Below are 16,020 nucleotides of genomic sequence, written 5' to 3' on the forward strand. Positions count from 1 at the left end.
TGTCAGACAATATTTTTATTTGTTGGCTACCTACAAAGAATTGTTTAACTCTGTGATCCATGTTTTAAGTTGCTATAACAGTACGTTGAGTGCCCTAATGTTATGTTATGTTAAAAAGCTCTTTTATAGCGCACGGCTACTCACAAGAGTGTCCCGGCGCTTTGGCAAAGAGAGAAAAGGTCACTACATAACACAGTGCTCTACACAGATGGCAACAATATTACTGGGTGAAAAGCCACGTTTTCAGATGTTTTCGGAAGGCAAACAAGGTGGACGTCGATCGCAGGGCAATAGGGAGCCTATTCCAGCAGCAAGGGGCCAGATACCGAAAAGAGCGGCCTCCAGTACGGGCACGCTTAATTATGGGGACAGTGGCTTTAGCTTGTTGTGCAGACCTCAAGGCTCTCTTTGGAACGTAAAAGGCCATCCGTTTCCGGAGGTACTTGGGGCCGATGTGGTGAAGTGCTTTAAAGGCCAGAGTCAGGATCTTAAAGGTGACTCTCTTGGCCCTAAGCCTAGGGCCCTGACCTTACTCAAACCGATTTAAAGCTTTGCTACCAGACTTTCCCTCCTTCTCAGAGGTAGACATTACACATCTCCTGCACTTCCAGCGTTAGTTTGGCTGCTAGTGGCCAAGTCTAATTTTTCCACAACACTTTGCGTAGCACTGCGAGCTATTCATGTTGGCGGCCCAGCTTGTCAATAACAAAAACTTGTTTATTACCCCAGAATAACCTCTGATGAAGAGGTAATTCACTCTTTATCATTGACCGTCTCGGAAAAACCCTCCCCAGTGGAGTCGCTACCTCAATACAGACCACAAAAGGTTTAGAACTCTCACTATACCCTGATGAGAACACTTGCAAAACTCATAGAATTAAGCATCGCTGTAAAGTCTTGCTTGGTCACTCACTCCAACATGGAGTTGCTCTCCTCTTTGGAATCCAGCAACCCTTCCTGACTTTCATTCCTCAAGAAACCCAGCATCTGGCACCTCAGAAGATACCGGTCTTTTGCTTTCATTATAGGACTAATCCGAGCAACAAAGGTGGTGCACCCCACCAGCTCTCGTGTACATCAAACACTTCTTTTTATTTTATTTTTTTTTTGAATTTCAAAAACCTTTATTAAATCATTGTACGGTACATCAGTGCAATATGCAATCAGCGAATCATAAAATGCAGTACATCACAAATATATGCCACCTTCCCGTAACAATATGTTCATAACATTAACTTCCCTTCCCCCCTCAAGTGCCCTCGGTGTCAATGGAAAAGTCTTTCAGCATAGTCCAGATCTTAACCCATGAAGTATGTCAACGTGTGGTGCAGGTAGTTGAATAAAGCCATATCTGTAGATTTATTTACAACAAGGGTTGTTGTAAATATTTTTGTCCACCTTAAGCGTGGAAGGGTATACTCAGACATGAGTCCCTTGCTCATTGCACCATCAGGATTCAAGCAAGCCGGGCCGAAGACGGCTGTAATGCCAGAAACCGGTCCCCGGAAGCTTGTTGCCTTCCCAGTGTAAGAATTGGCTTTTGTAGTCTGGTCTGCCTTGTTCCCATGATGCACTGGGCCAGGGACAGACTAATTTCCATACAGCCAGGTTCTGAAACTGGGATGGTGCAATGAGCTAAAAAACGGTGTTGGATCTAGCCCAGATCTCTTGACTGGGTGAGAGTATTCTGCTTAATTCAGAGACTCTGTCCCTCACCACCCCTTGTTGTAAATATATCTGTAGATTTAGGCAATACATGTATGCGCAAAAAAACAGTCCCGCAACCAAACATATCCCTTCCCAGCATCGTCACCCACCACGCATACATTGAGGAAACCGATGTATCGTCTCAAGCAGTATCTACTTCCTCCTGACATTAAACCGCACAGAGCCATTACCTAGCCCTTCTCCCTTGAGAGGTCGGGGACCCAGTCCCAGGTTCTGTGTCAACCCCCATCACCGTAGCAGTTCTCGCCACCTCTTAATCAGTATTCGCTTCCTGCAGTAGCAGATAGGCGGTCTCCGGGCCCCAGATGTCCCTCGGGCGTGACTTAATGGGTAATATTTCTGCATAGTAGCCCAAATTGTCTTGCCATGTGGTCATGGTGTGGACCCAGCATTTGAATTTGGGAGCACGTCCCCTTGCCCAGCGACAAGCCACATGACGCTTCGCTAGAAGCAGTCCCATAGCTAGAAATATTTTGTGTGGTGTTTGTCTTGGGACAACCCTAAGAGGGCCACTAGTGGGAATGGATCTAGTTGAATTCCCAGCATGCTTGAGAGTCCCTCAAATGTTTGCGTCCAGAAATTTGCCCAATGGGGGCAACTCCACGCCAGATGCAAGAAGTCTGCCCCCTCCCTACCTCTTCTAACGCACCTGTTGTCGTCTCTGAGATGAAATTCATGGTCTGGCCAGGGTATGATGCAATCTATGCAAAAATTTAAAGTGTATGAGGCGCAGTCTGCTGTTACCGGTGATAGCTTCTGTGTGTATACAGCTACTTTCCCATCGCTCATCTGATAACGGAGTTTCCAAGTGCTTATCCCATTCTTGCCTGGCTCTAATCATGTGAGATGGCGTTGCTGACTGCATATGTTTGTATAGGAGACGCACCGAGTGCCTAGGAGGTTCTGCCTGTAGGAAAGTGTGCAACGGATCTAGCGTGGCCGGCTCCTAGGTAAACACAGGGGTGGCCGCCTTCACACTCTGACGAAGTAGAGTATAGAGCAATATGTTCATTGTTGTTGGTGTGTGTGTGGCGAAGAATTGTTCCTTAGTGCGGAACTGCCCTCCTGTACAGATCCCCCCCCCCAAGTGAAGTATTTAAGGCCTGCAAGCATCTTTCGGCAAATTCCTCACACGTAACTTTTGTCGGCGCCATGTAACCATCCTCAACCGCAAGGTCAGCCATAAATGGCGGCGGGTGGAACCAATACACTGCGAAGTGCGCCTGTGCACAGTAGTAATAGAATTCAAAGTTAGGCACATCGTATCACATCCTCCCCCCCCCCCCCCCCCCCACCGATGATAGGGCAACATCATTGTGCGCAAGTTGAGGCGCGCCTGCTTCCCGCTCTATATGAGCCGCGTGAGTTGTGTCCTAACTGTACTGAAGAAAAAGCTACCTGGTTGCTATGGTATATTAATAAAGAGGTACAGCAGCTTAGGCAGAAGCACCATCTTGATCAACCAGATCCTTCCCGCCATGGATAGGGGCAGGCGCAGCCATTTAGTGATGGTGTCAGTAATTTTGTCCATGGCAGTGCCATAGTTCGCTCTCATAAGTGCATCCCTATCCCTTGTGATGTATATGCCCAGGTACTTGAGTTCCTCCATTTCCCAGACCAGTGGGTAGTCTAGTTGGTGCGGCTGGGTGTTGTCAGTTAGAGGGATAACCGCGGACTTAAACCAATTTATTTGTATACCCGATATAGCACCGAATTTAGTGATCTCCCTCAGTATGGGGTTCAGATTATCCTGTGGTTTGCGAACGTATAATGTCCTATTGTCCGCATATAGCGAAATAAGCAGTTGCCTGGCAGGGTAGATCAGTGCCTTGTCATTGTGGGGTTGGCGAAGTTCAATGGCTAGGGCAAATAAGATGGGAGACAGGGGGCATCCCTGACGCATCCCTCTAGAAATGGGAAAGGGGGAGGATCTAGCACCATTCAGGAGTACCGATGCCACTGGCCGGCAGTAGAGCAATTGTATCCATTGGAAGATGGGAGTGGGCATCCCCATACGACCCAATACACCCCGCAGGTAGTCCCATTCTAGGTAATCAAACGCTTTGGTAGCGTCGAGAAAGACCGCCACTGCAGTACAGTTGGGGTCTATATCTTGCAGGACCGCAGCCAGGGTTCTGAGGTTGTGTGCCGTGGCACTGCTCGGGAGTTCAAGGCGCTGCATCAGCAAATTGAGCCTGGTCGCCAGGACTTTAGCAAGTATTTTCAGGTCACAGTTTAATAACGAAAGGGGCTGATACGAGTCGCAGCACATCGGGGATTTCCCTGGTTTAAGTAAGGATGTGAGCAGGGCCTCGCGCATGGTTTCTGGCAAGCATCCCTCCTCGCGTGCCACATAGAAGACTTCCCTGACAATGGGGACTAATATAGAGGCATACACTTTATAGAATTCTATCTGCAGCCTATCAGACCCCGGGGCGCGACTTGATCTCATTTGCATGATAGCATCTGTAATTTTATCCAATTCCAAGTCTAGGTTCAGGAATTTTCGCTGGGTGTCTCCCAACCATGCCAGTGCAGTGTCTTCTAGATATCCTGGAAAGTCTAGCGGGGCACCTCTCTGGGAAGAGTATAGGTCGCTATACAAGTCTCTGAATGTATTGAGTTGGTCAGGAAGGTTCCTGTGTGTGTTGCCCTGCCCATCCTGTATTGCTGTTTTGTAATTGGAAAACCTAGGAGGCCTAATCAAGGTCGCCAGAGCCTTCCCTAGTCGGTCTCCCTCGCCATACACCCTAGCCATACGTGGTTTGCCCCGAAATCTACTCTCTATCAGCCAGCTCCTCATATTCTGTCAGCATGTCACGCATGGTGGCTCTAAGTGCGTGTCCGTCAGGGTCAGTATTGATGTCAGTTTCCAGCTGTTTGAGTTTCTTTTCAAAATTGTCAAGATCAGTACGCAGCGTTTTGAGGATACCACCCCCTTTAGAAATGCACCACCCCCGGGCCATGACCTTAAAAGTTTTCCACACTGTGGAAATGCTAGAGACAGATTCCATATTTCGCTCGAAGAAGTCCTGTATGTCCTGCTCTATTTCCGCCTTAAAGGCGGTGTCTTGCAGATATAGATGATTGAGGCTCCAGCTTCTGTAGGTAGAGTGCTGTAGTGGGGCCTGCAACTCCACCATGACAGGTGAGTGGTCAGAGAACGTGCGGGCTAAGTGCACCACATGCCGCAGCCAGTGCGCCATTCCAGTAGATAAAAACACATAATCAAGCCTGGCCCATGATGTATGGACCGCCGTGTAGTGTGTGCCCTCTTGCCCAGTGGGGTGCATGTGCCTCCAAGAATCCAATAGGCAATTGTCAGCTATGAGTTCCTGTAACCCCCTGAATGAGTTAGTGTAATGTGCTGGGGGAAGTGTTGGACCGATCCAGCCGAAGCTGCACTGTCTTATTAAAATCTCCCCCCATATCACATAGGTGGTGCCTATTTCCTGAATTTTATTCCATAGCCGTAGGAGAGTTTGGGGCTCATCAGTGTTAGGGCCGTAGTAGTTGGCAAAGATTCCATCGTAGGAGTGCAGTCTTCCCCAGAGAAGACAATACCACCTATCTGTATCCGCCTCCGTCCCACCTGGCACAAATGCCACCCCTCGTTTAACCAAAATTGTGACACCTCGGGCGTAGGTAGAATAAGATGCAAAGCATCGATGTGAAGCCCATCTCGAGGCGAACAAGGGTGTAGTCGTGGAACACAAGTGTGTTTCCTGCAGCATTGCAACCGCAATGTGGTGTCGATCTAAGTATCCTAACACTTGCCTTTTCTTCCTCGGGTTGTTGAGTCCCCACACATTCCACGGCAATACCTTAGTACTATGTATGTCACATGTGCCTTCCACCATTACTATAGTGATAATAGCCTATATTCAACCATGCTGCTGCATACATTAGTGAGTGACTGAGTCGCCCTTTGGCACTTGAGGTACTCCCTCCCTCCTCCCACATCGGCTCCCCCAACTTGCTGGGTACATAGTTCCCTCCCACCCAAAAAACCTCCATAGTTCAACTCTTACTGTCCCTTCTTAACAATTCTGTAGGGGGGTACGCCCTCATGGGGAATACACCAGGGTACACGACCCGCCCACTGTCCTCCATACTTTCACCCACACTCTGTACTGTCTTACAGCAGACAGTCACAGTGGGACAGAGGCAGGTTGCCCAGCAGAGTATGGAAAATAATGTAATGAACAGTTGAATACATCACCCTCGTGGGCCAGTCTTCCAACAGCAAAGCGTCTGGGAGAACCTCAGGAGGTTCGGAATGAGTAGGGACATCAGCCAGGGTCTGATAGGGGTGAATGAGATCTGGAGCGATCACGCGCCCCAGATCCCGCCAATGTAGCCTTGCGGTGCCGTTTGAGATAGTCCTCAACCTGCTGCGGGTTCTGGAAATAATGTTGCTTCCCATGATGAGTAATCTTCAATTTCGCCGGGTACAGCATGGCATAGGGAATTTCCTGCGTTTGAAGCTTTGTCTTGACTACGGAAAACTTGCGTCTGGCGTCTTGTACTGACTGCGTGAAATCCGAAAAGAACGCCAATGTTGTGTTCTCGTACTGTACTTGCTTCCTTTCACGGGCCATGCGTAGGACCGCATCTCTGTCCCGATAGTTTAAAAAACGTGCGATCAATGGCCGCGGCGCTGCCCCTGGAGGAGGGCGAGCCGCCAGAGATCTATGTGCTCGCTCCACAGTGAGGTGTGCTGAGAAGGATTCCCTGCCAAATAATTCCACCACCAGTTTTTCGATAAAGTCCTCCATTGGTGGATTCCGCAAGGCCTAGGATACGCACGTTGTTCCTCCTGGAATGCGCTTCCAAATCCTCATTTTTCTCGGCTATAATTCGGAGTAGCTTATCTATATGTGTGAGTTGCCCTTTACTGGTGGTGGCCCCCATCCTCAAGGTCTGGTTTCAACTTCCTTAATGCGCTGCTCATGCTGATCTTGTTATTCACCACTGCTTCCATGCGCAGGTTCATTGTGTCCATTTTTGCGTCTATGGACCAGAGACTGTGCTTCATCCTGAGTAGGAGCGCCTTCCAATCTTCCTCCGACTCTCCCGTGGCCTCGGAGTTCGCATGCTCCACTGATTGAGATCTGGGCGCTTTGCGCGTTTCCAATGGGATCTTGGATTGTTTGGTCTCTGTGTGCCCCATTTTGCAAGCCCACTGGTCGTGTTGCAATAATGACCAAGCCTGTCGTGGGAGAGAGGTTGTAGTTCAACAGTAGTCAACTGACTCTCAGTTGCGAAATAATTGAAGCAGAATGTCAACAAATAGTGCAGGGTAGGCTACTCCAGTAGATGTTTTCTTCAAGAGGAGTCCCTCCGCTGTGGCTGGGGCATACACTGAGGCACCCTCCTATAGATCAGGAACAATCGTTACCTCATAGCGCCGTGCTGTTGCGTCCAAGCGGGAGTTAAAATCATGGACTATCCTGGGCAGTTTTAAGGTCTTTTTGCACGGTCTGTGGGCACCCCGGGGAGTATCGAGGGTCGGGCCGCCAGGCAATGTGGGCAGAGATGCTATGGAGCGTGGGTGCAGGGGGGCCTTGTTGTATTCACATATACACGGTACCTTGTCTCGCTCTGCACCGCAGACCACGTCCGTCCGCCTCAAAATGACTGCTGGAGCTCAGGATTGCAGCCGATAGGTCTGGATGTAACAGCGTGGGGGCCCCGCATGCGGTTTCACCCAAAATCAGTGCGGGTGAATGAGATGCAGGGCAGACCGCGATCACAGTCTGCAGCGGAGATGGCGGGTTCCCGCTTCAGTGGGGAGCACTTTGGCAAAGGAAGATGGCAGGCTGTCCCCTCAGTAACCGCCGCAGGGTCTGCCAAGGAGATCTGGGCTGGGGGCAAGATCACAATGTTCGGACCATGCTGGCAAGGCTTTTTACTTGAAAGCGGACCTGTTTCGGGGTTCCGTCAGCGGTGGGCTCGCCCCCGCCTCTCACTGCTACAATTTCCTCCGTTGGCAGCCCGGCCCGGGCTCCCACGCGCCACCGGGCCGCCGCCGAGATCCCTATAGAGCTGCAGCTTGCCGCCAGTAGATGGTCCCGATGCCGGGGGCACTCTCCTCCAATCTCGGCTCCTCACCTCGTGCCACCCAGTCCGAGTTCGTGGGGGCGGTGGAGTGCACCTGCGGCCAGCCGTCGCACGGAATCCCTCTTCCCTCTGCTGCTGCGGCCTCTGTCTTTCCCAGCCGCCACAGCTGCGTCTGTGCCTCTGCACCAGGTCCCCTCGGTTCGCTCAAGATGTTGGCGGCCCGTTCAGCTGCAGTCTGGGCATAAATAAAGGGTATCCCTGGAATCAGTAGGATCTCAGGCATCCCACGGTGAGGTCAGATCGTCGCTTACACAGCTAAGGATGGGGTTGAAGGGTGATGTTCTGCCCAGCTGGGCTGGAGCGTCAGTGGTGCGCGACCATCTTGGTTGTGCGCCACCTAGCGCCCACCATCAAAAAACACTTCTTACCTAGTACTATAACATTCATTGTTCACCAACCATCCATAGCCATGCCTGGTTCTAAACATGATCCACACTGTGATTGGAGGCCACAGTATTTGAATGTGCTATGCAAATGCTATTTACAACACAGTAGTAGATCATTACAAGTGTACATGTTAGCAGGCTTCAAACTTTCTCAGGCCTTCCACCGCCAAATTTGCTAGTATGCTGACCAACGTGTGGCATGTGCACACCATTCTCTCAGGGATTGTGGGTTGAAGGCTCGTACAACAATGACCAAAGGAATGCCTATGAAAAGTGAGTTAGAATGGCCCAATATTGGGTGTTTAATCATGGCTTGGGTAAGGAAACTGTTGTAGTTAAATAGGTAATGCCTATGTTATGTTCTGGGACTTTGTTTATACTCACAGCATGTGACGTATGCATTTCACTCCTCAGTCTTTAAGCATGGTTGCTTCCCAGTCTCCAACTGCCCTAACAAACGTAATTTCTTCATTTCTTAAGAAAGGATAATAGGACCACTTTGTGATTGTTTTCCATTTATTTCTTGCATTTGATGGTTAACAATGTGTCTGATCAAGACTTTGGTGAACCAGCTCAGGAGGAATAATTCTCTAATGTTGGTGGAGAAAATGAGACCGTGTAATCATCCGAAGATCAAACTCTGCAAAGGTCCTACTTAATAGGCCTGAAGAAGCTGATGCCGACATGCCTCGTCGGAGTTGTAAAAGTTCACTGTTGTGCTTCTGAAATCGGCAGATGGATTTAAGATGTTGATACAAAACATTATCCCATCTCTAACCTGGGTTATCCTTCAGTCAGTCTATTGTGAGTGAGGCATGCGGAGGAGGAGAACATAACATTTGACCTTCCAAAGTATTCACCATAATATTTTGGCTTTAATGTCCTGTTCTTACTTGGGTCCGAAGTGAGCTCCTTTTCACCAATACACCTCCTGCCACGATGCTGCCTCGGAAGGGTGTATAGTTTGCCTTAAACTTTCCCCACTGTTGCAAAAGCATAGTTTGGCCTAGCTTGTGCCAGTTTGCCCCTGTATCATCTGCCAAAGGTTGGCTCCCGGAGGTATTTAAAAATGTTAATGGATCTCCTCTGCCCACTTTCATGTTTAATAATCAAGAGTGGTAAATACATAGGTAGCACGCCTTCTGTATTTCATGACCGACACTAATTAAACATAGAAAGGCCCCTTCTCTTGTCTTCTGTACAGCACAAACTGCAAAGTGTAGTTTCTCTTGTTTCCTAGGCAACATGCTCAAGATCCTGTAGGCAAGAACCTCTATTTAAAATTTTTATCACAAAGGTTGTTGAAAATTTGCATAATCTGTTCAGTTTCTTTAAATCTCGCTTACTGCTGTATTAAGCGAACCAAAACTTTGACAGTGCTCACTCGTAAATCCACATTTCGGTGACTCTCTGATGCTAACATGATAACCTGGTTTATTTGGGTGTTCTGGGGCAGTGTGACCCTGGTGTCGGCCCCCACCCAGCTCCCATTGCCAGTTGGCACTCCCTAAGCACTTCCTGCCCCACACAGCTGATGAACCTTTGACTTCAGGTGAGCCAATGTGTGAATGTCATACAAGGTGCTTGTGTCAAAGAAGCACTGTGTGTCGAATACTTTCCAGTTGTCGTGCTCATTTTACCACGTAGCTAATGTGGCAAAGTGATTGCTGGATTTAGAAGGTTCTCTCTGAGAAGTAGCTGTCTATAAACGCACATTGCCCACAGTTTTAGGCAAGACCTCTAGGCCCATCATGCTCATTGACCTGCCCTTTGTTTAAAGGTTGTTGTAAAGGTGAATATTACTAACACTCCCTCCTTAGCTGGAACATCGACTCAACTGCACCCTCTGTGACCCTTGCTTCTGCTGTGATCCTAGGATGGTGATATTGAGGGAGATTAGTGTGAAATGGTTTGTTCATACAGATAAATGTATTTAAAGAATAATTAGAACATGGGTTTGCTTTTCACTGCATGCATTAAAGTGGGGGTTCCTTCAGACATGCGCTGATGCTGCCAACGGGCTTGCTACTGATTGCATAGTGAGAGACTCTGCTTGTGACGTGGTGGAGGGGTATTTAAATGTTTTCCGTCACTCAGAAAGCTCGACCTTAGTGAACCAGCCCAAGATCGAAGATACCTTAAACCTAGGTGAATCTTAAGAACAAGCTCAGAACATAAGGGGGTTGGGAGGGTTAAAAGAAGACCTACACAAAGACAAGTCCGATGCAGTTGAGTAATTTATGCTGCTGAAAAAGAGTAATTAATTGTTTTGTGATCATTTTTTGCAGTGTATTAATGCCCAAGCCAGGGCAATGAACTACAGTACCTCCTTAGATTTACCGGACAAAACCCTTCAGTTTGTGAAAGACCACCCACTAATGAATGACTTGGTTACGCCAGTGGGAAATAAGCCCAGATTAGTCCAGGAGAACGTGAAATACACACAGATTGTGGTGGATAGGGTGAAGGCCCTCGACAACAACTTATATGACGTCATGTTTATTAGTACAGGTAAGGATTGAGCTGCTACCGGTTTTTACACCTTTACAGTCTTCCATTTATGTGTCGCATGTAGTCCCACGATTGTTGAATGACTAGTACACTAGAGAGGACATTTCTTCCCACCGACCACATCTTTAACACTTAAGATAATACTTGGGGATTCCATTTTATTGTTTGTATTGTTAATCCACACAAAGCTTGGTGTACTGTTTCAGCACGATGTAGAACTAAAACTGATGTATGCTTGTGACAGAGCCACGACTCATTTTCTAATACTACTGGAAAGAAGTGTTTCATTAAACCCACAGAGCACCAACATATTTCCTCTCTTATGCTCTTCACCACAGACTCAGTCTCTACCTTCTTGAGCCCATCGCCTGGCCTTTTGGGAAATTAACTTCTAGGTTTTCCTATTAAAACCTTAGTGACCTTTGTGTGGTCTACGCATAAAGACCTACAGTCCTTTATTCAGCAACCCAGGTACATCCACACTGTGGATTGCAAGTAGCTGCCCTATTAAAGAGTGTCAAATACACCAAGTGTTTCCACTGCTCTACATAGCAGACTGCTAGCACTATGCATACTGCACAACCCTCTCTTTACAAAAAATAAGAAACATTAAATTAAGAAGTCATTGAAGTCGTTTTCCTTATGCTTATCCCATTGGATAACAGTGTATGACTTCCTTCCAGTTCCTTACCAGTATCCTTCTTTCGATCAGTTTCTCAGTGCCTTCGATCTGCCTGCCCTTTTTCTGCAGCACCACCTTGTTCCTTCCTCACAGTTCAGAAGTATTCCAACTACTTATCCAGTATTTGGGTGTCTTTCATAGATTCACATGCCTGAATCATTCCCCGTCGTCGAGACGGGAGCCTCCGGTATATAAAAAAGTAATGTCCTAGAGACATACATAGAGAGAATAGGCCTAAAGGTCTCACCTTAGTAGCCTATCCACGTCCTTTTGTAGGAAGGACCAAACAGAGCAGGCCCCAAGGGTCCCACCTTGGTGGCCTATCTGGGTCCTTTTGTAAAAAAGGACCAAATAAAGTGAAACAGCCAATCAGCTACTACCTCCTTCTAGAACCTTCCTGCCAGGAGCCCAAGTCTCTCAGATTTTCTACCGCACGTTGTGCTAGGGAGTCTCCACCTGAGCTCTCCTCAGGAAACTTATTTTCTTCATAAAAACGAGTTATTAATCTTTTCAGAGCATGTCTGAAGGTCAGAAGAAAGGTCTGTTCAGGGCCTGTTCTTCCTGCAGCAAGAAGAGACTTCACATCGACGATAAACATGATAGATGTTTATATTGTCTTTACCCTCACCACCAGGCCAAAGAATGCAAAATCTGCCGGACCTTCTCTAACAAGACCCTCAAGGACCGGGAAGGTCGACTTCTGTTGTGGCTCAACAGGCTCAAGACCAAGACTGCTGACTTGGCATCAGAAGGTGAGAGTGGGTCCGGAGCGTCCCAATTTTCTTTGAAGAGGCCAAGGGTTTCTTCCCCTAGCCCCACAGACACCCCTCCTATGAAGACTTCTAAAAAGTCCTCAGAGGGCAAGCCATCTGTGTCTGTCAAGGACCCGCCTGTCTCCAGGAAGGTGCCACTGGTCCTGGCGACGACGACGACATCTACGGTGCTTTCGGCACAGAAAACTGTCTCGACGTCGACGACGACAGTGTCGACGACAACGGCATCGTCGGCCTACTCCTCGACCACGAGGATGACGCCTTCGTCGTCGTTGAGCAGACCTACGTCGTCTACCATTCCGGTCACTCCGTCGATGACGACGGCGACAACATCGTAGACGACGAGAGCATCGTCGAAGTCATCGACGACGACCCCGTCGACGAAGTCAGCACCGTCGACGAAACAAATCCCGTCGACGAAGATCATCCCGTCGACGATGGGAAAACCGTCGACGACGAGTGCACCGTCGACGATGGGGACCTTGCCGTCGACGAAGCTGCTGTCGATGAAGACATCGTCGTCACAACCACCGTCGACGACGACGAATTTCTCGTCGACGAAAATGCCTACCAAGACACCGTCGACTCCAGCATTGCCATCTACAGGACCATGGAAGGAGTCTGCACTCCTATCCCATGCTATGGATGCCTTTCCACCGCAAGTGAGCCATGTCATGGTAAAAATTACTAAAAAGCCAATTACGCCGAGTCAGACGTCACCAGGCAGGATACAACAACTACCACCTGCCTGTATACTACAAGGTCAGGAGTCGGACGAGGACTCCTTTACGCAAGCTACTAGCCCGTCGGATCTAGTGCTGAAATGTCAAACCACAGATGAGGAGCCGGAAGAGGAAGAAGACCTTCCTGAACAACAGGTCCACCCTCCGCCTCAGTCTCAGGTTACTCCTATGGTGTGCCTTCCGGCTTCTATAGTCTCGGACCTGCAATACCTTATTAAGGATTATAAGGAAAGGTTCCCGGAGAAGCATTCTGCGCCAACACCAGCACAGGCGCCAACACCTTCTTCTCGCCATAGACCCACTCCTCTGGTCATTCCACAGACACAGGTGCCAATTAAAACTGTTTCCTCATCTGAGGAAGAAGAAAGGGAACAAGAGGAAGGGGAAGTGGATGACGACCAATCGGACCCTGACGCTGATCAGGACTATGTGGCGCATTCTCCAGCCTCTCCAGCTCCACAGACTTCGGAGTCTCCACCTGCAGACATCGGTGGCTTTCACAACATCATGGAGCGGGCTGCCAAGAGATTCCACATGTCCATGGAATCTCAGGAGACTGAATGTTTCCTTTATGACTTTAAGGAGCCCACAAAGAAAACTTCAAGGTCGATACCAATTATTGAATACATCTGGAAGCAGGGCAAGCAAATCATGCAATCACCCGCTTCTGTACAGGTGGTGGTGCCCAGGCTTGATAAGAAATATAAAGCCACATCAACGGCACCGGCATGCCTGACTGGTCACCCCAAACCAGATTCCGTGGTGACTCAGGCGGCGCAGAAGAACTCAAGGAATCCGGCCTCGCCTTTATCGACGCCACCGGATAAAGAGGGTAAGAAACTGGATGCCGTGGGCAAACGGTTTACGACCTCATCAGCTATGACTGTTAAAGTGGCTAATTCTATAGCTCTACTTGGCCGTTATAATCGCCAACTCTGGGCGGACATTGCGCCCTATCTTTCAAATCTGCCGTGACTGGCTTTCGGCAACTGGCGGGAGCTGCAGTCCTGAGGCGACAGGGCTGGCTCAAGGCCACCACTTTCCGCCAGGAGGTGCAAACCAGGATCTTGGATATGCCTTACGATGGCCAGCATCTGTTTGGTGAACAAATTGATACGGCCCTTACCACCATTAAAAAGGACACAGATACCGCCAAGGCTTTGGGTACTCTACAATTTCGGTCCCAGTCCTTTCGTGGCCAAAGGGGAAGAGGACAACCTACATACAAAGGTTCCTTTCAGAATCGGTCTTCGTACTCGTATTCACAGTCCAAGCCGCAATTTCAACAGCGACAACCCCAACAGGGAAGGCAGTCTTCCTATGGCAGATCCAATTACAAAGGAAAGGGACAAAAACGGCCTGCTGGCAACAGACAATGACTTGTCTCCCCGGCTAGCCCCTCCACCACTACATTCTTTAAGACTTGGAGGGAAACTAACATACTTCCTTCGAAATTGGCAATCCATAACGACGGATCGTTGGGTTCTCCAACTCATTCGTTTTGGACATTCCCTAGAATTCACCTCTACTCCCCCAACAACACCTCCGTGCCACCGTTCGCACAGGCACCTGCGATTACTTCTTCAGGAAATAACTTCTATGTTGCAGAAGGGAGCGATAGAGAAAGTTCCACGGGCCCACATGAATCAAGGTTTCTACTCCCACTTCTTCCTAATCCACCAAAAAGGAAAGAAGTGGAGACCGATCCTGGATCTCAGGGCACTCAACGTGTTCCTAAAGAAACAATCGTTCCGTATGGTGACTTTGCAAGAAATCCTGGGTCTTCTGGAGGAAGGGGACTACATGACGTCTTTAGACCTTCAGGACGCCTACTACCATATACCTATTCTCAAAGGACACAGAGTGTTCCTCAGGTTTGCGGTGGCAGGACACCACTACCAATTTCGTGTCCTTCCATTCGGTCTCAAATCGGCCCGAGGATATTTACGAAATGCCTGTCTCCAGTGGCAGCGTTCCTTCGTCAGCAAGGCCACCAGGTGTTTCCATACCTAGACGACTGGTTGGTGAAGGCACCGACGGAGGCCGGCGCAGCCTCATCCTCCAGCGCCTGTCTGGATATTTTCCACCGCCTGGGACTGACCCTCAACGCCGCAAAGTCGGTTCTGGAACCCAACAGAGTCATCACGTTCCTTGGAGCAACTCTGGATAAGGAGCGGGTCAGAGCTTTCCCCTCTCAGGAGAGAAAGAACAAACTCATCTCCTTAGCCAAGGCAGTGGCTTCGAGGAAGACTCTCCCGGTCCGCACGTTCAAGTCCCTCCTTGGGATGATGTCTTCATGCATACTGCTCATTCCGCACTGCCGTCTGAAAATGCGTCCTCTTCAGGAAGCACTGACAAGACAATGGACGCAAGCCACAGGTTCTTTCGAGGACCGCATACGAGTCACTCGACCCATTATCAACCATTTACAATGGTGGATGTCACTCCGCCATCTGTCGAAGGGTTTGCCATTCCTACTCCCAGCGGAGCCGCATGTAATAACTACGGATGCGTCACTGGAAGGCTGGGGGGCAGTCCTCCAGGAACTACAGATCAATGGGAAATGGACGACACAAGGCACTGGAGCCTGCTCCCTCGCGTGGTAAGTGGGCAGTGGCAGTGTCCCTACCACTTCTCTGCTATAGCGCTCGCCAGCGCGTGGGTGACTGCTACCTGTGCGCTGTGCGCTTTACTTTGGTGTGTAAATTTTAACTTTGCTTTTAAAACCACATTGTCCTGACCTGGCAGTGTTCTCATCGCCTCACTGCAGCGTTCGTCAGTGTGTGGGTGATTGCTACCTGTGCGCTGCGCGCTCTACCGGGCGGGTGATATTTTAAACATTTAATTTTGAAATTGCATCTGTCCTGACCTGGCATAGCGGTGTGACAGCGCGCACAAGCCTCACTGCGCTCTTGCTGATCCCGCCATTGTAATCTGCTCGGCTGTTACTGAAGCTGCTCTGAACACTGATAGGTATCTAGTTTTAGGTGATTTGAACCTACATCTGGACACTCTGTCAGATAAGACAGCTATCGACCTCTGTCTTACAATGGCGAATTTACAATTTGAGCAGA

General features: G+C 49.0%; 1 protein-coding gene across 5 annotated transcripts in view; it reads left to right on the plus strand.

The window, feature by feature from the left end:
• Window positions 1-16,020, plus strand: part of SEMA4D (semaphorin 4D) — a 923,316-nt gene that overhangs the window by 543,177 nt on the left and 364,119 nt on the right. For all 5 annotated transcript variants that reach the window (XM_078675633.1, XM_078675632.1, XM_078675637.1 and 2 more), the window contains exon 14: window positions 10,526-10,748. In XM_078675633.1, the coding sequence (XP_078531759.1) occupies window positions 10,526-10,748 (223 nt within the window). The remainder of the gene's footprint in view (window positions 1-10,525; window positions 10,749-16,020) is intronic.

This window comes from Lissotriton helveticus, chromosome 2_1, assembly GCF_964261635.1.
Source record: "Lissotriton helveticus chromosome 2_1, aLisHel1.1, whole genome shotgun sequence".
NCBI classification, from domain to species: domain Eukaryota; kingdom Metazoa; phylum Chordata; class Amphibia; order Caudata; family Salamandridae; genus Lissotriton; species Lissotriton helveticus.